This window comes from Telmatherina bonti (genome assembly GCF_933228915.1).
Source record: "Telmatherina bonti genome assembly, chromosome: 3".
NCBI classification, from domain to species: Eukaryota; Metazoa; Chordata; class Actinopteri; order Atheriniformes; family Telmatherinidae; genus Telmatherina; species Telmatherina bonti.
In genome coordinates this window covers 39,770,083-39,793,921 of record NC_136621.1, presented here as the reverse complement: position 1 = coordinate 39,793,921, position 23,839 = coordinate 39,770,083, and the positions used below count along the sequence as shown (strand labels likewise).

Below are 23,839 nucleotides of genomic sequence, written 5' to 3'. Positions count from 1 at the left end.
GCTGTTAATAATAGCTCTGTCTGGCTGCAAGAGGCCTGGATTTCACAGCTAAAAGAAGCAATGCCAGCTCTCCTGAGAGCCTCAAACACACCCTGACTTATCTGGCTTTCCATCACCGCCGTTTCCATGGTTTCACACTTGAACTAACAATCGTATTCGGATGTAGCGCCTCGGCATTAATCGTGACCGTTGCAACGAGAACCTCAATGCGACGCACTGTGGTTGTATTTAAATATCTCGGCATGCAGCGTCGCTGGTGATGCAATGAAGTGTTCATGAGGAAGACGGTGAGAGAGGTCAAGACTGCAGCATGACTTAAAAGAAGTGTTCTTTTCATGTACTTCACACAGAAGGATGATAAAAGGTGTTTACAGTCTGCTCAGCTCAGATGGTGAAAAGTCAGATAACATGGAGGGAGAACTTCTGTAAACACTGATGCTTCTCTGCCCTCGAGCTGACCCAGAGGTCACGCTGCACCCATGTCCTCCACTACGGGGTTAAATTCTCTCTGCATAGAGCAGCAAACTCCAGTCCTGGTTATCTTCTATGCTGCGACTCTTCTCCAACACACCAGGACCAGAGGAGTGTGTCGCTGTCCAGCGTCTATAGAGCTGCGATGCAACTCTGTGATTTACAGAAACAATAAACAAATCCCTTCCAAATCCTGATCCATCATGTCCCCCGGACCAGAATCCCTTAAGTCACACGTCAGCATCACATATTCACACACAAAGACGAGCACACACACCCTTAATGTGTGTAGAACCATGTCACAGATGCATCCAAACCAAGAAGCAACCAACTTCATCAGACAAACTGATCTATCTATCTATCTATCTATCTATCTATCTATCTGTCTGTCTGTCTGTCTGTCTGTCTATCTATCTATCTATATATCTATCTATCTATCTATCTTACACTGTCACCCCACTGACTCATTCCCAAAGGAAAAAAAAAACTCTCTGCACACATTAGTTCTAAAAATGAAACCTAATAAACTTTAAAACTTTATTCTCATACAGGTGTCAACGTCCCACCACTTCCTGTAAGGTTGCCGGGCTGCACTGGTCTGGAAACATCAGAAGTTAAAACAGCTCAGAGAGAGGATGTTGTTGCTCAGAGCGATGCAGAACTGCAGCTTCAGTCCATCAGTTCTGAGCGGGCCAGGTCTGACACGAGCATCGCCACACTGACACCCGACATCGTCGTTCGGCAGGACGTTGAGTCGAACTGATTCTACATGCAGAGAAGCAACGTGGAAGGTTCCAGAACAGACAGAAAAAAGGGCTTCTCGTTAGAGGGGAAAGTCCTGGCAGATCTGCTGAGTAAGGAGAAAAAGAAGATGTTGGATCTGGAGGCAGGAGTCGACCACTTAGTGAAACTTTCTGCTTTATCTAAATCCAGCTGTAATAGACGTCCATCATCTCTGCTCGCTAAACTGTCTTTGGATGAGAAGGGAGAAAAGACAGCTCAGGAAATAAAAATACCTACCTGTCTGATCGAGAAACCCACAAAAACCTAGTCCTCAGCAATGATTCAAATTCAGAGAATTTTGAAGGAATCTCTGTATGATTTGGACAAGGCTAGAAGTCATACGTGAACATGATCCAGAAACACCGTCGTCTTCTCTGGACCAAAGCTCATTTAAAATGTTCTGAGTGGAAACCTGGATGAAGATGTTGAATTGTTTGGAAGGCGTGTCCTGCAGATCATAGACCGTATATGAAAGATGGACGGAGCCTCCGGCGGTTAAAAGTGGAGCCTATGTGGAAGTGCATAAAACTGCAGTTCCCCCTTCATCCACTAGGGGCTGCAAAACAGAGTAAATCCCCATAGACTCCCATGTTAAAAAGACCAACTTTACAGCAGAAATAAACATGTTTACAGCAGGAATAAACATGTTTACAGCCTGGTACAAAAATCCATTTTAGGTTTAATAGGTCAGGTTTACCTTCATGACAACTGTGGGGGGAGTGAATTTTTTTCTAACTCACCTGTTTAAAAAGCAATTTAATCTTGAAGTTCAGCATATTTAGTAGGCTGTGACGATACGCTTTTGTCCCGATTCGATTCTGATTTTTTTGGGTGCCGATTCGATTTAAATTGCGATTCTTACAATTCTTCAATATTGCTAATTTTTGTAGGTTAAAAGCAAAAAAAAATGTATAAAACTTATTTTTTTGCTCGTCATTTTTCTTCATTTCAATTGGGAAAAACAACACAGACCATCATTCTGCTGCTATAATGCCCAAGATGACAAGTTAAAAGATAAATAAAAACAATAAAAATGACCAAAAAAATTAATAAAAAATTTTAATTGATTGATTTTTTAAATAAAAAAAAAATCGATTTTAAAATTGTTAAGCAAAAAAAAATCCAGATTTTCGATTTTTCGATTCGATTTTCCCACCCCTAATATTTAGGGGTGTGTCCTTTAGATTGACAGGTACCCAATCTCCCGCTTCAAGTCAAAAGAACGTAGAACAACCGCGATTTTTAGCCGGTTAACAACGTGACTTAGGTTTAGCCCGATTACCTCCGTTAGCTGGTTAGCTCCTGTTATCTCCAGGTTAGCTTGGTTAGCTCTTAGCTGCAGAAAGCCCGAAGTTCGCTCTATGTGAATCATCCACCATGACGCTCACAGCCCCCCTCTCAGCTCCACCTCTTTGCCCATATTTGTATTTTCCGGGCGAGACGACACGCATGTCCCTACCAAGATGGTGATGGTAGGAACCGCCCACCGAGCTTCAATTCAGCTCTTCAGAAACCTACGGGTGACGTCACGGAGGCTCCGCACATCTTTTATATACAGTCTATGGTGCAGACTAAAGACTGTAAGTTGCTTTGGATAAAAGCATCTGCTAAATGACTAGAATAGAAAAAAATAGAATAAAGAGGTGAAGGAACATTCAGACAACCTCTCAGAAGGAAAGATGGACAGAACTTCACCAATCTGAAACAAACTGGCTTTAAAATTTGTGAAAAATAATTCCTGAGACTTTGTAAATCCCACCATCTACCGTTTGTTATATCATAAACAGCTTCTGATGTTTTAGAAGGAATCTCTGTACTCTAGGGAAAAGAAGAATGCGGATGACCATATGCATGATTCTCTACTGGAAACCAGTGCATGGACTCAGGAAGACAACCAGAAATCACTGCCTGTGAACACAGTTCAGTCTGAGATCCACACATGCAGGTTAAAGCTCCGTCTTATGTGAAGAGGATCCAGAAACACGCCGTCTTCTCTGGACATTTAAAATGTTCTGAGGCAAAGTGGGAAAACTCATCTGCAGCCAGATGGTCGGTATAGAAAAGATGTCGAAACAGAATCAGTGTGAAGTAAAAGACAGAAAAGCAGCTGGTGTGTTTTTGTTCCACCGATGTAGAGATGAAACAGGTAGAGCCGGTTGGTCCTGGATAACAAGCTTTGTTCAGAAACTCGTCATACTCTCCGGCAGTTTCTAAACCTCAGCCTGCCTCCACCTGTCACAGGAAAATGGATGCAGTCTGAATAATTCTGCCAGTACAAAACACATCAATGCCGGTATTGATGAGGAGGTCAGGCGGGTCTCGCTGACCTCACTGGGATTAATGGTTTTGGTGCAGAGCTTCCTCAACATGATTAAGTCTGGTTCACACGGCCTCCAGCATAATGATTAACCAACTGTACCGCCACATTCCTCAGATACCTCCGTATGGCTTGAATGAAGTTTGAAATTAACACCGGTGACCCTGAAAGTACTCGAATACTTTAAACTTCAGCAGCTATGTTTACATGGAGCCAAATGAACCGATGCGACGGGTCCGAAAGCTCGATGGGAATGAAAACAATCCGTGTTCACATCTCCTTCCCAACGCAAACGCCACAACAGCGCTCCTTCTGTGATGACATCTTCCTGCGCATGTCAGACAGGATCGTTCTGCCTAAACGTTAGCACACATGCATGCCAGATCAAAATATATTAGTTTCCATGGAAACAGCTGCTCCAAAATCCTAAATCAGGATGATTTCAAACCGAATGTTCGTGTAAAACCGGCTCGTGTGTTAAGGTGTCAGGAAAACGTAACGGAGGCGTAAATAAAACATGTTAAAACAGCAGCAAACAATAAACTTCATTTAATCTTTTAATAAACATTAAACATTGAACAAATTCTGAAATATAAAGACTTAGTCCATTTTAAAAATGTTCATATCATGTACAGAAGAACCGTCTGTAAGTATGTAGAACCATTTTATTAGCACATTTATTTTTACGACTAATAACAGCACTAATAATATAATAATATTAATAATAATAATAATAATAATAATTCATCATATTACATTTGAATATTATATTTTCTTTCATTTATTGAATGTGAATAATCACTTTATTTTGCAGTTTAACCATTTTAGAATTATCTTTTGGTTAAATTTACTCGTCAGAATGATGAAATAAAATAAAATAAAAAAAATTAAATCAAATTAAATTAAATTATTTAATGAAGATAATGCACACTATAAAAATGTGATTTTCTGTTAAGAGGAAGCCGTACCAATTGGTATCAGCATTGATTAAAAAAAAGTGCCATAAATAAATTGTTTCAGCAGGAAATAGTTTGGTATCGTCTATCCCTATAACACATCAGTGTTGTTTATGATTGTTTTTATTCTTAATTGCTCTACGGATATGGATCGATCATTAAGCTAAATCCCACACATTCAATCATATTTACTGAAAAACATCCTCTCATCCATGAGATTTACATGCTTTAGCATCCCACAGATATAAACTCACTGAAATAATTAGATCAATAACTAAATAATTAAGCAGAATGTTTATGTATTGCTCATATAAACAGGTTCTTTTAACATAATTTCAGCCCTTTTTTCAGATTATTATATAAAAACTCAGAAAAGCAACAACCAGCTTCGACCCTGCTGAAGATAAAAGAGCAACTACAGGGGCATTCGTGTGCCTAGCGGAAACTGTGTCCGCTTACACTCCATATCACAATATGTATCGCAGCAAACAAAGCCGTCTAGGGCGGCAAACGGCTCCTCTTTCCTTTGCAGACTACAGCAGGCAGGGCAGAGTTGCAGCATCTTCTTTGTCTCCATATAAATAAATTTGTGAAAATGGGAAGAAGCAAAGTGGGTCACAGCCTGCTACTGACACCACAGTTTGCATGTGGGAGAAGAAAGCTTAAGATAATGAGATAAGTTATCTTCAGAAAACTCCTATTTCATCCCACTGAATCAGCTGATTTCATTACATGAAGTCAGTAACAAGGTGTCATGTTTCTTTGATGCTACACAGGTTTCCTTTGCAGAGTGGGGTTGGTGAAACGTACCTCTCCACACATTACTGCTTTTGTTTAATTGATGATTAATCCATTAAAGTGTAAAGAAAAGGTACAAGACGCAGGGTTGAGTTAGAAAAAATGATGCAATTAGCTGTCGTCTGCAGGACAAAAGGAACTGGGAGGAGAATAAACAATGAATAACAGCCACACTTTAAAATGAATAATAAAAGTGAGACAACCACATTAAACACTGAAGCACTGAACTGACTGCGATCCTTTTGTGTTCTCACTGATAAGTACTTAACATTAAAGAAACATGAGATAGCAGGCAGATAGTTATTTAATCATGAGGGAAGATAGATGCCGTCCTGCTACAGGCCATGATTAAAGTCATATCTGTCTTTATTTTGTGATATTGATCTAAACCTGCAACCTTTTCAACCCAAACAGCCATTTTTACCATCAGTCCAGCCAAATAAAACTTATTTGTGACCTTTTAAAATAAGAAAACTTCTGTTTTTTAAATGTCTACAGTAGGAACTATTTCTATTTTAAGTTTTAAAAGAATTTGATATATAAAAAAAGCTAGTGTCATTATGTTGTAGAAATTTAATGTAATTATTTCATGAAATAAAGATAAAACAGTCTGTTTATTGTTTCTGTGTTTAAAAATGATTAGTTGGTTCTTTATTTTTTTACTCAGCCAATTCTATCAAGAACCTTGTGATCGTGATGTGTCACTCATGTACAAGATGACTCTTTGCATTGATTCCTGTCTAAACCGAAAAGCCAAAAGTTTAGAAGGGGCCGCACTTTGTTTAGAGGGGCACAATATGGCGTCAATTCAATAGAAAGAAAGACTAGCACCATACCTATGTAATAAAGGAGAAAAATAGAAGATTTGGGCCCCTACTTGCTTAGTTTGGTAGCTATGATTCTGTGTTCAGTTGTTCATTTCAAGGTTTGGAAAAAATATTTAACATAACTGTATTTGATAAAATGTTTTAAAAAGAATTATGTTAAAAAACAAGTTTACTAACAATTGTTGAAAAAATTAAAACAGAAACAGGAACTCTGAGTAAAATTAAATGAAGAGTCATTGGGGAGTTGAAACACTTGACTCTTTTCAGGGAACCAAGTCAAAAGAACTGAATCTTTGTACAGAGCTGAACTTTCCATCACATATTTAAGAAGATCCGCAGGTTGCTGACACCTGTTCTAAACTACAAACCTGGAGGTTCATGTGCGGTTTTGTGACATTTTAATGATTAAACACATTGATCCGGAAAACAATCACGAGAATGGACAAGTAAGGAGATTACACACCAAATCAATAACAAGTTGTCGCTCCTTTAATTTACAGCCAGACACCAGCTTGAGGCCTAGATCCAACTTTTAATACATGAAAATGCGGGAATTGTGTTTATATTATGTGTTTGTTTGTTTTGTTTTTTTTTTTTTTTATATCATGACTAATAAGTTATAATTAAATCATTAACTGGGTGATGTATTGGTGGAAATAAACCCTTTTTGTTTATTTCAGACTTCTTCATTAAAATATTCGTAAAGTTAATTAGTAAAGCTGAAATCTCAATAAAATTCTCAGTGTTTCCTGTTGCTTTCATTCATTATAACTTCTAGCACAGGAGCGTTTCGTTGCCGTTGCCGTTGCCAACGAGCACTCACCGTCTCTAACTTCGAGCACAGTAGCGAAGGGTTTCGTTGCCGTTGCCAACGAGCACTCACCGTCTCTAACTTCGAGCACAGTAGCGAAGGGTTTCGTTGCCGTTGCCAACGAGCACTCACCGTCTCCAAGGTGCTGTTGCCGGGCAGAGCGCTCTCGGACAGCGCGAGCCCACTTCTCCGCCTCCTCCAGGTTAGCGCGCGGGTCCTGCAGCGCGGCGAGGCGAAAACATTGCTCCAGTCTCTGTCGAGAAACCCCGGAACTCATCCAGCGACGTTTGAGCGGGTAGAAGTACGCCGCAAAGTGCGCGGCTGGGTCCGCCTTGTCATCCTCCCGGTAAGCCCGGCAGCCCACGCAGTCCTTCAGACTCAGGACCACCTTGTTCCGGCCGAGAGGTGCCGACCCGAGCCGCTGGACGATGAGGTCCCTGTCGGTCAGGATGACTGAGTGCCGGACTTTTCTGTTATTAGTAAGCGTAAATTCCCCGTACAACGTGACGAGGCTGCTGTCGGTGATGAGTCCCGCTCCAGCGGTCCTCTGGTCCATCCTGGGGAGACCGGGATGGGGATGCGGCGGCCGCAGTGTCACATCGCTAGCTGCCCGGAGAGATGCGGGCAAAGTGGAGGAGACAGACTGCAACTGACATCCTCCTCCTGCTCGGACCTTTGTCAAGGTTCACCGTCAAAGCGCTTCTCCGTTTCCGGGTACCTTTCAAAGTAAAACTCGCTCCTCATTCCGGGTTAGTAGCCGCACGTGCTCCAAGTTGCAGATTTACTCAGTGATTTAAACCAGTGTTTACCAAATCCAGTCCTCAGGCCCCTCCTGCCCTGCATTTTTAGACACGTTCCTCCTCCAAAGCTCCTGAGTCAGATTGTTGAACTTCTTATGAAGTTCTTTGCAGCCTCGTAACGAGCTTTTAATTCATTCAGGTTTGTTAAAGCTTGGTTGCCTATAAAACATACAGGGCAGGGGGGCCTGACGACCGGAATTGAGAAACATTGATTTAAAGAAATGAATGGCTCCTAAAACGGATCCAGGAACTCGATCAGTTTTCAGTTTAATCATTTATATGAACGGGACCATTTATAATAATCACCATACGAAATAGCTGTAATTTATCAGGTTATTGATTCCCATCCGCTGTCCCATCAGCAGGGCCAGATTAAAAGTGCACAGGCCCCTGGACCCAGAGTGTTCCAGGGGCCCCCTTCCCCACCGCAACATTGTAAAAAAAATTGTGAATGAAACACTGTGAAACAACATTTCTAACGTCTTTCAGACAATGGTACCAACAGCAACACACTACTGGTAGTTGTGTAACTATCTGACTTTTATGTACATTTTGGTTCATCTCCAAACTGCTAGTGTTTGCCCTACGTGGGCCCCTAGTGGGCGTGGGCCCTGGACCTGTGCCCATAATTCCAATTGGATAATCCGGCCTTGTCCATGAGGCTCATTTTCACCTCCATTCCTCCACTTTCCTATCTTTAAATGAAAAACTGGTCCAGATAATGTTGCCTTGAGCTTTGCAATTAATGTTTTATAAATGAACACAGTTATTATAAACTAATGTTTTAATCAGATCACAGCGATTTGATGATCTCTGTAAATGACCTTGAGATGATTTTATTTTGAACTAGTTTAATACAAATAAAGCTGAATTGAACTGAATGTAAATGAATGTGTCCAAACTTCATCATGTGTGATCAGACTTTGGCTTCATTCAGTTTAAAATGATCAAAACATTATTGGCTGTTATCTTGTTGGTTGGTATTTTCACAGCCTTTAAACTAAAATGACTGAAAATGAATAAATGCACTTTTGTGGTTCACATGTCAGGAATACATCCATCTGATTTGTCTGGTTTTAGTGTCTCGCGCTGACTTGACATCTTGGTGATGCTGACAGAAAATAGATACGAAGCAGTCTGGCGCCCCCTAGTGGGACTTATGGTAAACAGTCACAGTGGAAGTGGACACAATGAAAATCATTTACTGTAGAAAAATCTGTTTACCTTTAATGTTTGACTGAATAAAAATATTGTTATTGTTTGATACCAGTGAGCCTGCAGTGGTCCTGCTCTGGTTTTCTGCAGTTTTGGCTGAAAGTCCCGGAAAGGTGATGAGTAACATGAAGGGTGTGTCTAAAAGATGTAGGGGAGGGTACAAATACCGGGACATCCTAGAAAAGGGCCCAACTCATTTAAGTCAGTTGTTTGAGCTCTAGTGGGTTGAAAAATAACAACAGAATTATTAATAGATGATGAAAATACTTTTCTTTTTTTTAGTCCAAAGATGTACAAGTACCTTATCAAGATGGTTCTATATGTATATATATCAGTATAATTGTGTAGTATTATGAAAAAGGGAGACAATTCCAAAGACAGTGCGCTTTTTTCCCCACTCCTTTTTCACACTTCTTCAATTATGATTTGATGACACACAATAATAATAATAATAATAATAATAATTATAATAATAATGAAATGAAAAATGCTTTATTAATCCCAAAGGGAAATTCAATATTGTAGTATATAATAATAATAATTAACTAGAGGAGATCTTGTTCTGGAGGCTGATGGCTGCTGGCAGGAATGATCTTCTGTATCTTTCAGTCTTACATCGGACCTGAAGAAGCCTCTCACTGAACACACTTTGTTGTTTCATCACTGTGTTGTGGAGAGGGTGTGAAGAATCCTCCATCATCTTCATCAGCTTGTGCAGCATTCTTCTTTGGACAATCAGCTCCAGTGGCTCCAGAGTTACTCCAAGCACAGAAGCAGCTTTCTGGATCAGTTTGTTGATTCTCTTCAAGTCTCTGGTTCTGATGCTACTACCCCAGCAGATGCTGCAAAGCTGACTGCACTCTCCACAACAGACTTATAGAAGATACGCAACATCTTGGTGCAGACGTTAAACCATCTCAGCTTCCTTAAGAAGTGCAGTCTGCTCTGACCTTTCTTGTAGATGTAGTCAGTGTTGCATTTCCAGTCCAGTTTGTTGTCCAGCTGAACTCCAAGATACTTGTATTCCTCCACCACCTCCACCTCCTCTCCCAGGATGGAAACAGTGCTTTGTTTATTCTTCTTCCTCCTGAAGTCAACAATCATCTCTGTTGTTTTGCTGCTATTTAATATGAGATGATTGTCACCGCACCATTTAACAAACTGACTGACCAGTTCTCTGTACTCTGCTTCTTGTCCATCCCTGATACACCCCACAACTGCAGAGTCATCAGAGTATTTCTGCAGATGACAGGACTCAGAGTTGTACTGGAAGTCTGAGGTGTACAGAGTGAAGAGGAATGGCCAGAGTACAGTTCCTTGTGGTGCACCAGTGCTGCTGACCTCCATCTCAGACACACAACCTTTCAGTCTCACAAACTGGGGTCTGTTTGTGAGGTAGTCATAGATTCAGGTGGTTGTGGAGGTGGAGGTATCCACCTGGAATTTATGGAGCTTCTCACATAACAAAGCAGGCTGAATGGTATTAAAAGCACTGAGAAATGAAAGAACATGACCCTCAGAGTGCTGCCTGAATGGTCCAGATGAGAGTGTGCTCTCTGGAGCAGGTATATGATGGCATCTTCAACCCCAAGTCCATTACGATATGCAAACTGGAATGGCTCCTGAAAGGTGTTTACTTGCTTGTTGAGGTGAGCCAGTAAGAGTCTCTCCAGGACTTTCATGATGTGAGATGTCAGGGCAACTGGTCTGTAGTCACTTGGTTCAGCTGGTTGTGTTTTTTTAGGCACTGGAACAAGGCAGGAGGTTTTCCACAGCACTGGGACTCTATTTTGTCTCAGACTGGTGTTGAAAAGGTGCTGGAGAATCAGACATAGTTGTTTTGAGCAGGTCTTGAGAACTCTGGGACTGACACCATCTGGACCTGCAGCCTTGTTCTGGTTCAGTTTCTCAAGTTGCTTCTTAACCTGATTGCAGGAGACAAACAAGGTGGAGGTCTCAGGATGTCCTGATGTGAAGCTGTGTTCTGGTCCATGACTGAGCTGCAGGGTGACAGATTGGAGGCGTGACAGGAAAGCAGTGGGCTTATGGAGGGTGTGTGGTCTGTTGGGCTGGAGGTAGGGGGTGAACTGAACCTGTTGAAGAATATGTTCAGCTCATTAGCTTTGTCCAGACCTCCATCAGGCTGGTCCCCCTTTAACTTGAAGCCGGTGATCTTCTTCATTCCAGACCACACATCCCTCAGGTTATTCTGCTGGAGCTGACTTTCTAACTTCTTCCTGTAGTCCTCCTTGCACTTCTTAGTTTGTGTTTTAAGTTGTTTTTGTGTTGCCCTCAATAACTCCCTGTCTCCATCCCTGAAGGCTTTCTTTTTGATGTTCAGCAGCTTTTTCAGGTCACTGGTGATCCAGGGTTTGTTATTGGGGAAGCACCTCACTGTTCTTGTTGGGACGATGCTGTCCACACAGAAGTTTATGTAATCTGTCACACACTCAGTCATGGCGTTGATGTCGTCTCCATGAGGTTCACAGAGGACGTTCCAGTCTGTAGCCTCAAAGCCTCCTCTAAGAGCATCTTCAGCTTCAGCAGACCAGATTTTGATAGTATTTGTGATGACTGGTTGCTGCTGAACGATGGGCTTGTAGGTGGAGGTGAGAAGAACCAGATTATGGTCAGATCTTCCTAAAGGAGGCAGGGCAGAACAACTGTATCCATTATTCATATTTGCATAAAATAAGTCGAACATCTTATTTTCTCTGGTGGAGCAGCTGACAAACTGCTGGAATGTTGGTAGAGTTGCAGAGAGGGAGACGTTGTTGAAGTCTCCGGAGATCGCCATGAATGAGTTTGGATGCTGTGTTTGTAGCCGAGCAACGACGGAGCTGATGACGTCACAGGCTGCGTCTGGTGCGGTACCAGGTATTATATAAACCGCTACCAGAATAACACAGGTAAACACTCTGGGTAAATAATATGGACGGAAGCCCACAGCTAACAGTTCCATGTCCCTTGTGCATATCTTCTCCTTGACAGTAACATGTCCAGGATGACACCAACGCTGGTTAACCAGCACTGCAATTCCACCACCCTTTAGCTTTCTGCTGTGTTGTCTACTGCGGTCTGCACGGACCGTTTTAAAGCCCGGTACAGACACATTACAGTCAGGGATGTGTTCATGCAGCCATGTCTCGGTGAAGCACATAGTACTGCACTCTCTGTATTCTTTCTGAGACCTTGTTAGCATCTCGAGCTCGTCCGTTTTGTTAGCTAGCGATCTCACATTACCCATGACGACGGTCGGGAGAAATGGTTTAAATCTCCATCGCTTTCTTCGCTCTCCCGATCTGCATCCTCTTCTCTTTCTTTTCAACTCCATCAGGATTTGATGTGTTGTTTCGCTGATAATCCTGATTTGGGAGAGGTTAATCAGTTGATCCCGATTGTAAACAAGTCTTTCGTTGCCATGGAGACTCATCATAACAAGCCTTGAAAGAGCAAAAATATGCAGAAAAATCTTCCTTGCAGCACACCCTCCGAACCGGCATGAAATCCTAAGAAAAAATACTTAATTTGAGGTAATATCTATGCAAGAAGACTTTGTACTTTAAAAAAAATCAAGATAGCAAGTCGGAGCTACTACAATCTGCTGCCAACAGACGGCGCAATCTAGAATGGGATAATAATAATAATAATAATAATAATAATAATAATAATAATAATAATAATAATAATAATAATAATAATAAAAATAATAATAACTATAATAATACCCCTCCCTGAGCCGTCACTTTATCGTGGTGGAGGGGTTTGTGTGTCCCGAAGATCCTAGCAGCTATGTTGTCGGGTGCTTTATGACCCTGGTAGGATCACACATGGCAAACAGGTGTCTCGGGGAGGGACCAGACCAAGTACGGCTCATAGACCTCTATGATGAGGACGAACATGGGCATAAATGTTCCCTTGCCCGGACGCGGGTTACCAGGACCCCCCTCTGGAGCCAGGCCGGGGGCACAAGAGCAAGCGTCTGCTGCCCGGGCCTTCGCCCATGGGGCCCGGTTGGGCTCGGCCCGAAAGGGTTACATGGGCCCCACCTCCCGTGGGCTCACCATCTGCGGGAGGAGCCGTAGGGGTCGGGTGCAATGTGAGCTGGGCGGCAGCAAGGGGCGGGGACCCTGGGGGTCCGATCCCCGGCTGCAGAAGCTGGCTCTAGGGATGTGGAACGTCACCTCTCTGGTGGGGAAGGAGTCTGAGCTTGTGCGCGAGGTTGAGCGGTTCGGCTAGATATAGTTGGACTCACCTCGACGCATGGCTTGGGCTCTGGAACCAGTACCCTCGAGAGGGGCTGGACCTTCTTCCACTCTGGAGTTGGTCATGGTGAGAGGCGCCGAGCAGGTGTGGGCATTCTCATCAGCCCCCAGCTTGGTGCCTGCACGTTGGGGTTTACCCCGGTGGATGAAAGGGTAGTTTCCCTCCGCCTCCGGGTGGGGGGACGGGTCCTGACTGTTGTCTGTGCTTATGCACCGAACAGCAGTTCAGAGTACCCACCCTTTCTGGAGTCCTTGGAGGGAGTGCTGGAGGGTGCTCCTTCTGGGGACCCCATTGTTCTGCTGGGGGACTTCAATGCTCACGTGGGCAATGACAGTGAGACCTGGAGGGGAGTGATTGGGAGGCATGGTCCCCCCCCTCTGAACCCAAATGGTGTTTTGTTATTGGACTTTTGATACATTGTGTCTTTCAGGGTTTTTAGGATGGGCCTTCAGGTTTCAAAGACAAACATTGGTGTCTGGATTAATGTCTTGTGACCTAACTGTGACACAAGTCCAACAATGTTGTCTTCAGTGACAAGTTGGTGACAATCATGTGCATCTAGGACATCCAGGAGGTCCCACGCATTAGTAATGCGTAGCCATGAGTTGTTTTTTTTTTTTTCATTGATGTCACCAGACGGGCTCCGTGGTTTCTGTATAGTCCGTCGGTGTCGTCAACCTGCCAACATGATGGGCGGACGTTTTGATTTGATTTGTTTTGTTTTTTGTGTCTTTTTAACATGGGAGTCTATGGGGATTTGCTCTGTTTTGCAGCCCCTAGTGGATGAAGGGGAAACTGCAGTTTTATGCACTTCCACATAGGCTTCACTTTTAACTGCCGGTATTATGCAGCACATGTACGGCCAGTATCACAAACCCAGAACGCTCCAGTGGTGGTTTGGTGGGTCAGTCAGGACAGGACCTTCTCCTCTGTAGACGGTTGTCATAGCAACTTCAAGCTGCTGCAGCAGAGATGGTGAAAAAAAAAAGCCCAGCACTTCATCAAGCTTTGGTGAAAACGTGCACGATGTGAGTGTGTGGGAGCATTTTCAAACAAGAAACACAGCAGGCGTCCTCGGCCATATTTCTACTAACATTCACTTTCAGCGCTTTGTGGATGTCATCCACACTCCCAGTAAATAAACAACCATCAATCTCCTTTCTTCCTCATTCTGATGCTCAGTCTGAACTTCAGCAAGTCTACAGCTGTGCTCATATGTCTGCATCCCCTTTCATTAAAGAAAAGCTGAATTTACAACAGTCACTCAAATAACTGGAGATTTTAAAAAAGAACAATAACTAGAAATGTGCTAAAATATAATTGAGTAATATAAGACACTGTTTTTCCATTTAATTGAGTTGAAGAAACAAACAAACAAATGTGTCCTGGACAAATTAGAGACTTTTCTGTTGAACAGTGGGACAAAATACCTGTCAACAGGTGCAGAAGTCTGACTGAGAGGAACAGAAAACACCTGACTGGAGCGGAAACATTAAAGGATTGTTCAACTAAATATTACTTTATGACTGATGGAATATGTAATAAATTATTTTTATTTGTTTGCTTTTTAAAAAATATTTCTATTGAACCAGAATTAGAAAATAATGTCATGATTTTCATCAAATTTTTTATTTATCATTACTTTAGTCAATTCAGCTTATTTTACAAGCAGCTGTTTTTTTTCCTTCTTTAATGAAAGGGTATGAATAAATATGAACACAGCTGTACATGATGTTTGCTTGTATTAACATGCAGCTGAAGATGAGTTTACTTCAGTTTACTTAATTTCCTTGTATGACTTGTGTGATATTTCCCTTCTGTTGCCATTAGAAACAGCTCTACAGCCTTTCTGAAGGTCTTTAAAAGACTTTCATTTAAAACAAAAGACTCACATCAGGTTTTATTTTGCAAATAATCTTCAGGTAACCAGCAGATGGCGACGTTGCACTGAGAAAACTCCTGCAACACATTCAGTCGCTACTTGTCTTCAGCGTATTGTCATCTGGTATCTCATATGCTGCTTTTCAGAGGGACGGTTGCAGTTTCACCTATATCAGAAAGGATCTTATAGTGACTGTTTTAACTTAAAAATAACTCTGCATTGGGTTCCAGTGTGAACATGAAACCTTAAATACAAGATTTTGTTGTGATTCTGCAGTCAGTCAGTGTGCACGGCCTGCAGACGGGTTCTGCACAAATTGGTGACATAAGTAGAGCTGCAGAGCATCGAAGGAAATTATCAAGTCATTTGACTTCCTCTTTGTCAAAATCAAATTCATCCTTGCAACCTTGTTTGGCTCCGGGCTCTGGTGTGTGATCCACAGAGGAGGAGGAGGAGGAGGTGTGCGTATATGCAGATGGGAATTAGTGGTCCCAGTAAACACCTGGAGCCAGCGATCTTATTCACATGCAAGCCTTGTGCAGCTGAAATTGCTTTTCTTCAGGTATGCACCACCTGAATGATGGCTTCTTGCCTGTAAACGCACATGCAGGGTTCACTGTGTGTTTTAGCTCATGAATCTGCCGCCAGGAGGGAGATTGCCTCAGAAAAACGTGCACGTTTCTCCAGCTTTCAGATGATCACTCATAACAAAAAGGCCTTTCACTCCAACAGCAGGCTGGATGCTGATTTCCCAATCAGCTATTGATTGAAAATGAGACAGCTGAGGAGCCATGAATGAGGACAGTAGATTCTCGCTGCTTTATTCTCCAGCTGTGAGCTCTGAAAGCGAGGTGGTGGTGGTGGGGGGGGGGTCCCTGCATGTGCTGTTTTTCATGGGATTTAGGAGACAGTGCTGAGAGCTTTCATGTGGAAAAGACAACCAGGATTTCACTTCCACTTGTCCTGGTTTGCTCTGGGAATCCTCTGCATCTGCTTCCATCTGCTTCCAGCTGCCGTCCACACACGCCTCATGTAACCAGCCAGACTCAATGCAGTCCATACATTAACTTCATTATTTCTTATATAACCCACTCGTGCCCCGCCACCACCCCGCACACTGACGGATCACCGAGTAGGAGGAAAGGATGTCACACACCGCAGCATTTAGTTAGCATTGGCATCCAGTTCGACAGATTCCCCCCCCCCGTCTGGGTCGCTTAGCTGTGACGGCTTGCAGAAATGCTTCGCCTGTCTGCTCGGCTCCTTCATTCTGCTCTGTTTCCTCAGATGCCCCCCCCCACACCACCATCCACCCCTCCTGTGTCAAGGCGCTGCCACAATTATGTAAGACTTACATAAACCTGGAGGCAAACTCTGCAACGTTTGCAGCTACTTTACATGTTGATAAGCATGAGAAATGGATACCCACTCCTTTTATCCGATTTATCTTTCAGAACTAATAAAGTTTGCAGAGACTCTCATTGTTCCGTGTCATGAAGCTGCTGGGAGATTGTTTCGCTGCTGCCAGCATGCAGGTATGATTTATATAAAACTGACAGGCTGCAAATTAGTCTTAAACACTCTGAAGCTGATGAACCGGTCATTAGGGAATTAGGAGATGAATTAAACTGTTGGCTGGATATGAAAAGTCAAGAGTTTACTGCAGGGGGGATATTAATTTCTGTTCTAATATAAAGATGTTGATGAACCATGAAGAGATATATTAACACCATTTCTTGACTAAAACCTTTAACTTTGTTGTGTTTCACTTCAGCTCCATGAAACTTTGCGTAGATGCCGTCCACATGACGCTGAAGCAAACTTTCAAAGCACATGCAATGCAAACACAGTGGCATCGATTATAACAAATTCACCTCTGATAAAATCCCCGTTTTCGCTTCATTTTAGTACCCAGATGGTTGACATGAAGTTTATCATCACAGAGAAATCATTTTAAATCATTTTAAAGCACAAACGCTTATAAAAAAAAAAAACCTTGGTGTGTAAGAAGTTATAAAATTATATGAGTCAGAACAACAATAAAATAAAAACATAACCCAAAAACAACAAAAAAAACATTGCTATGTTAGCAACACAAGGGGTGTATCTGTAATATCTGTAATAACCCCCGGCAGCAGGCTGGAGAATGGGGCGGGGCTAAAAATGGGCGGGGTTGGACGTCAAATGGGCGTGGGGTTAGGGTTAGAATTAGGTTTAGGGTTAATCCAATCAAAATGCCCGATATCCAGCCCCGCCTCATTCTCCAGGCTGCAGCCAAGACCCTCCCGGTATCTGCTGTACCATAGACATCATATATACATATATATATATATATATATATATATATATATATATATAGACGGCGCATCGTATCACAGTGCCTATACAAGCTGACGTCTCATCGCGCCGCCATCTTGGTTGGGTCTCTTTGCGCCTCCAATGCATTTATTTGTAAGGTGTAGGTCCAATTACAACAAACTTCACAAATTTTTACCAGATTTTTCTCACAGTTTGGTTTGTTACAAAGGGCAGAGATATTGTTATGATACAGATCACTGTAAAAGATTAAAGCGACGTGTTTTAATGCTAAAATATTTTTTAAATGCTTTTTAACTAAGACATAATGTAGCTACTATATAAATAAATGTATAAATGAATTTGAAATTTCTAAATTTGGCATATTTAAGGGCATGTCCTTTTGATTGACAGGTACCTGACATCCCACCTTAAGAAGGACGTAGAACAACCGCAGTTTTTAGCCGCTTAATAACGTGACTTAGCTTTAGCCTGCTTACCTCCGTTAGCTGGTTAGCTCCTTTTATCTCGGGGTTAGCTCGGTTAGCTCTTAGCTACAGAAAGCTCGGAGTTTGCTCGATGTCAATCATCCACCATGACGCTCACAGCCCCCCTCTCAGCTCCACCTCTTTGCCCATATTTGTATTTTCCGGGTCAAGACAGTAATTAGCCTTTTGCACAGAACTGTACCAGTATAAGTGTCTTTATGGAGTTCATAAATAGATAAGCATGTATAATATACCTTGATGTTATTTACACTTTATGGGATCTTAACCTCAACCAGGTGTTGTGGATTGAGTTGTTTAACATCTCACATCAGCATTAAAATTACTTATAAATGATTCTAATTTAAGGATTTATTAGGAGTCTGAGCCACAATATGAAATATGACTGACATAAAGACGTGTCGAGTCTTTAACTGAAGGGTTTGACACTTGCCCACCACAACAGATGTCACCATCTGCTGCCCACGTCGCTTCATTTAAACTCCGCTTTTCTTATGGGCTACTGGCCAACATATCAGTGCATTCAGGGCTTAAATCAACTCAGGGATGATGCTTCAGTCTCCTAACAAGACTGCATCCCCACTCCTTAACACATATCAGTGCTGATAAGATTATCTGCGTGTGTTCAAAGCCTCTAACACCACGCTCCAGCGACCAGGTCATCAGAATGGAGGTGACCCAATAAAGCACGTCTACATATGTAATGAGGAGTGATTCCCTGTCTTGGCGAAACTTTGGCTGAGTGGCAGACTCAGCCCTCTGGGTGGCGAACAGAGCTCGGAGAAAACTGGTAAGATAAAAATATTAAATCCCAGCATGCAGTGTTAAGGAATGCTGTTAAAATCTGCAGAAATTAATGCAGAAATGTAAAAATGGCTCAATAAACTATTCTGAGTTTATTTGACAGTTTTTCCATAAATAAATTTATATTTGTATGGGACATTTTTCACTGTTTTCATTTAATTTAGTTTAAAAAAGGTTATTTAACTTTCAGTTTTATTTAGTAATTAAATCAGTGTTTTTTATTTTTTCCTCCTCTGATTTTTTTTCCCATTCAAATAACCTGATTATGTTCATTATGTCGGCTCTAAATTTTATTTACAGTTGTCCTCAAATGTATTCATCCCGTTTCATCAAAGAGGTGGAGCTGAGAGGGGGGCTGTGAGCGTCATGGTGGATGATTGACATCGAGCAAACTCTGAGCTTTCTGTAGCTAAGAGCTAACCGAGCTAACCTGGAGATAACAGGAGCTAACCAGCTAATGGAGGTAAGCGGGCTAAAGCTAAGTCATGTTGTTAACCGGCTAAAAACCGCAGTTGTTCTACGTTCTTCTGACTTGAAGCGGGAGATTGGGTATCTGTCAATCAAAAGGACACGCCCCTAAATATGCTGAACTTCGAGATTAAATTACTTTTAAACGGGCGAGTTAGAAAAAAAATCACTCCCCCCACAGTTGTCATGAAGGTAAACCTGACTTATTAAACCAAAAATGGATTTTTATACCAGGCTGTAAACATGTTTATTTCTGCTGTAAACATGTTTATTTCTCCTGTAAACATATTTATTTCTGCTGTAAACATGTTTATTTCTGCTGTAAACATGTTTATTTCTGCTGTAAACATGTTTATTTCTGCAGTGAAGTTGGTCTTTTTAACATCGGAGTCCAAGGGAATATGCTCTGTTTTGCAGCCCCTAGTGGATGAAGGGGGAACTGCAGTTCAATGGACTTCCACATAGTCTTCACTTTAACCACCAGAGGTCGTCGCTTGGACGTGACACATGAAAGTTTTAAAATGCTCAACTTCTGGTGCTGTCATGTGGTTCTACAACCAATCAGCGAGCGTTTTGGTGACTGATCAGGTAGAACAGGGATGCCCAAGTCCAGTCCTCGAGATCTACCATCCTGCAACCTTTAGATACAACCCCTGTCCAGCACAGCTGAGTTAAATAGCTGAATTCCTCTTCTGCATGTCAGTCAGCTCTGCAGAGGCTGCTAACCAGACACTTAGTTGATTCAGGTGTGTTGGAGAAGGGTTGCACCTAAAAACAGCAGGATGGTAGATCTCCAGGACCGGACTTCGGTACCCCTGAGGCTGAACCTGAATTTTTATGGATCAGCTTTGAGTCACATGATGAGATTCACCAGGAAGTTGAACCCAGGGTGTTTTTTCTTCTGTGAAGTAGCGTTTACAGCAAGGTTTCTGTCAATTCCAGGAAAATCTCCCAACTCATCTGTCATGCACTGGAGTGAAAATGTCAAAATTTCCTCCAACATCATAACTAATCACAGAGACAAGCCATCTGAGACACTGCCGCCATCGCTGCTGTTTGTCCTGTGTCTTTGGTGAACTTCGCTTGTCGCTGGAGTTTGTCGCCCGTCCTCAGACTAGTCATTTAGAGGACTGTGTCTTGTCTCAACCCGACGAACACATAATCTGTTCCCATTACTTCTTGTTATGTCTGAAAACACGTTTCAGGTAAAACAGTTTGACAGGCAAAGCCCCAAAAAAATGGCCAATCCCAGCAAGGCGTGCTGTGTGTGTCCTTGGTAAATGTAATAAAACTGGACAAGTGGAGCACAACAAAGAAGTGTGTCATCTAAAAATAACTCAATTCTAAGTACGTATCTGAAAGTGATGTCCAAAAGAAATACGGCTCTGCTCATATGTTTCGGGACACTTTCTGATCACATCAAGTTGGAAAGTGTCCTCAAACTTATAAACCAGTGTAGGAATCCAGAAAAGACCCAGGAGATCCATCCAGGACTGTAGTTGATCTTTCCATTGTTCATGAAAGCCTCTGAGATGGTCTTCATGGAGAGGTGGCTGTGAAAGAGTCTATCTAAGACACTATACGTTGTAGCAAATCAATAGATTTGACATCTGCAAAGTTCAGCTGAGTTGTTACTGACTTAGTTTTGAATAATTTCTGTGACATTCAGGCATTTTTTAGTCTTTGTAAACCCTCAAATATATTCTATAATAATACAATCATCTTTTCTATTTAAAAATATGATTTATCAGTTAATTTTTAAGAGATATGCAACTTTATAAATTTTTTTTCTTAATAAAAGTCACACATTGTGTATGAAGTGCATTTTTTCTAGTTGGTATTTGTATATTTTAAGGTAACTCTACTTGCAAGTGTACATTATTAGGCATACAAGCTTTGCTTCAGGCTATTTTGTTTTTTGTTGCTTGATTGTTTTTTGTTGTTGTTGTTGTTGTTGTTGTTTTGGAAATGGACAAACTGATTTTTACTGATACAAAACAAAACAAAATAAACTAACTAACAATCTAGTGTATTTATTATGAAAAATAGCTAATGTGTATAACAAACAGAGACTTTAAACTGTCATGGTTTGGAGTATTTGTTTAGTTCCTGTGGTTTCCTGTTTTATTTTGAAGTTTTCTTTGTGTTTCCTGTTCGTCAGTTCACCTGGTTTCATTCAGCTTATCCATTCCAGCTGTGTCTTGTTGTGTTTCCTTTCTACATAAACCACCTTGTTTCTGTTCCACTCTGCTGGTTCGTTGCAGGTGTCCTTCCTGCGTTTGTCTCCCTTGTGTTGGTTTTCCCAGCTGTTCCTGGTTCTTTAGTTGTCCTCAGACTCCTGTTCCTTCTTACCCATTAAATTGCCGCTACCTGCATTTGGCTCCTCGCCTCCACCATCTCTACCTCTTCCTTCTAAACCTGTGAACTGTTGCCTCGTGCAGCTCAGGATGGAGGATTGTATCCAAGTCCAGATTTGATGCAACCAGTTGGTTTTCCTTTTCTAGGCTGTTTATGAGGAACCGGCTGGAATCGATGTGTCTGTAAAGACGACATAGTTGTGAAGAGGCGATATGCAAAAAAAGCTGAATTAAACTGAACCAGTGGTTCTCAAACTGGGGGTTGCCAGATAATTATAAAAATACATAACCTTCTTTAGGTTTCTGCAATGTCTTCTTCACATTTCTCTTCTTCTCTGGTTTGTTCCTTTTGTCGGCTGTGTCTTGACGGTACAGCTCAGCACCGCCCCCTGCCGTTTCCGCTGGTATTGCTCTAGTTTGTGTCATGTGACTGATATTTAATCCCCTGAAAACAGACCAAATTACGCAGGTAACCGATGCAGCAGAGTCAGTCGGCGTATGCATCCTCTGCGTCGCATGTGAATGAAACTTTAGACAAAAAAAGCAAAAACAATGAAGAATACAATTCAAAATGACATGAATTGCAATCCAGAAGAACAGGGAACATTTTAGAAACACTTCCTTTGGCTTTGAATTGACAAACAACTTGATTTGTTTTTATTATCCAAAGTCACAGTGTCCTCAGCTGCTTTCTAAGATTTCCAGGTACTTCTGTTTCAGTCTTCGTTTCCCATGCCCTGGGCCCACTTTAAAAAATAAAATGAATCATTATAATTATTTATCATTATTATTATTATTATTATTATTAATAATAATAATAATAATAATAATAATAATAACAATAATGATTATAAGCATGATTTTTATTATAACAGTATAAAAATGTTTTAATTTTCTTTACATTTTGTAAAGTAGGATCCTCATAGTATAAAAAAATGAACCTTTTTGAAACAATTTTTTTACGGATCCGAAAGGGTTAAGACCCGACAAGTTTATTTGCATAAAACAATTTTATGTAAAAGACAATCCAAAGTGCTTTATTTTTTTGTCTTTCATCATTTGAGTGGGTGGGAGCACGCAGATGTTAAACACCAGGGGTCCCAAAGTTGATCCTTGTGGAACTCCACAGGTTATTTCAGTTTGCTTATATTTCTAGTTACCTATAGAAGTAAAGTCCCGCTGTTATATATGCAGCCAGTAGAACGAGGACTGAAAATGGTGCAACCAGCCCTGGTCTCCCCTACGGTTTTTCCTGAATGAGCTGAAGCCGTTTCTGCAAACAGGACACCTCCATCTCCTTATTTAATGGTAATAAAACTGTTTAAACCTCTATTTTCTCCAGTCCCTGTAGCGTGAGCCATGTCAGCTGGATTCCAGTCAGAATCAGGGTTTATGATCCTGATTCACATGAGGGAACGTCTGCCTCAGCGTTTGAAGTAAAAGACGTTTCTTCTGATGGTAATCTGAAGATAAGCAATTGTGAACATTTGCCCCGTTTTTCATGGCTTGGGTTCGCCTCATCTCGGTTTGATTCATCTTCGCCTGCAGGGTAAAGAAGATGATGCGCAGCAGTGTGAAGAATCGTGCCTGCTGCTGCGGAGACGTCTGTTGGGTTAGGGTCCGATATTTCATCTTAGCTGTAATGTTCCCACTGCTTCACACATGAAAAATGAAGCGCTAGAAGATGTTCTGCCGAGTCTGGTCCCTGTTTCAAGTCTGCATGAGTTATTTACGGGTCTGATGGCTGACAGATGCGGTGATTTTCCATCACCTAATTTCCTCCATTACGGTGTCAACCACAGGGTCAACTCTCATGATTCCTCGACAGGCCTTAGAAAGCTCTCCAGTGTGTTGCTGCTCATTTCCTGCAGCGGCGTGACAGACAGGAGCAAACATATCATGCTGTTCGAGGGGACTCCTTGCTATTCTCAGAACTTCTGACCCTCTTCAGCTCCTCGATGAAGCTGCCAGGAGGGGAGAGATGGAGGGAGGTTGTGTGTAGGTGGCTGGACAGGAGTAAACAGGATGGTTTCCACCATAGACCGTATATGAAAGATGGACGGTTTGAAAGGAAGGGATGGAAGCCTTTGACGGTTCAAAGTGAAGCCTATGCAGAAGTGGATAAAACTGCAGTTCCCCCTTCATCCACTAGGGGCTGCAACACAGAGCAAATCCCGATAGACTCCCATGTTAAAAAGACCAACTTCACAGCAGAAATAAACATGTTTACAGCAGAAATAAACATGTTTACAGCAGAAATAAACATGTTTACAGCAGGAATAA

The 23,839-nt window shown here is 41.8% G+C and overlaps 1 protein-coding gene across 1 annotated transcript in view; it reads right to left on the bottom strand.

The window, feature by feature from the left end:
- Positions 1-7,519, bottom strand: part of LOC306754237 (sphingosine kinase 1-like) — a gene marked incomplete at both ends in the record, with an annotated part of 52,149 nt that extends 44,630 nt beyond the window's left edge. Inside the window, one exon of the mRNA XM_079238173.1 lies at positions 7,096-7,519. Within this exon, the coding sequence (XP_079094299.1) occupies positions 7,096-7,519 (424 nt within the window). The remainder of the gene's footprint in view (positions 1-7,095) is intronic.
- Positions 7,520-23,839: the final 16,320 nt, after the last annotated feature.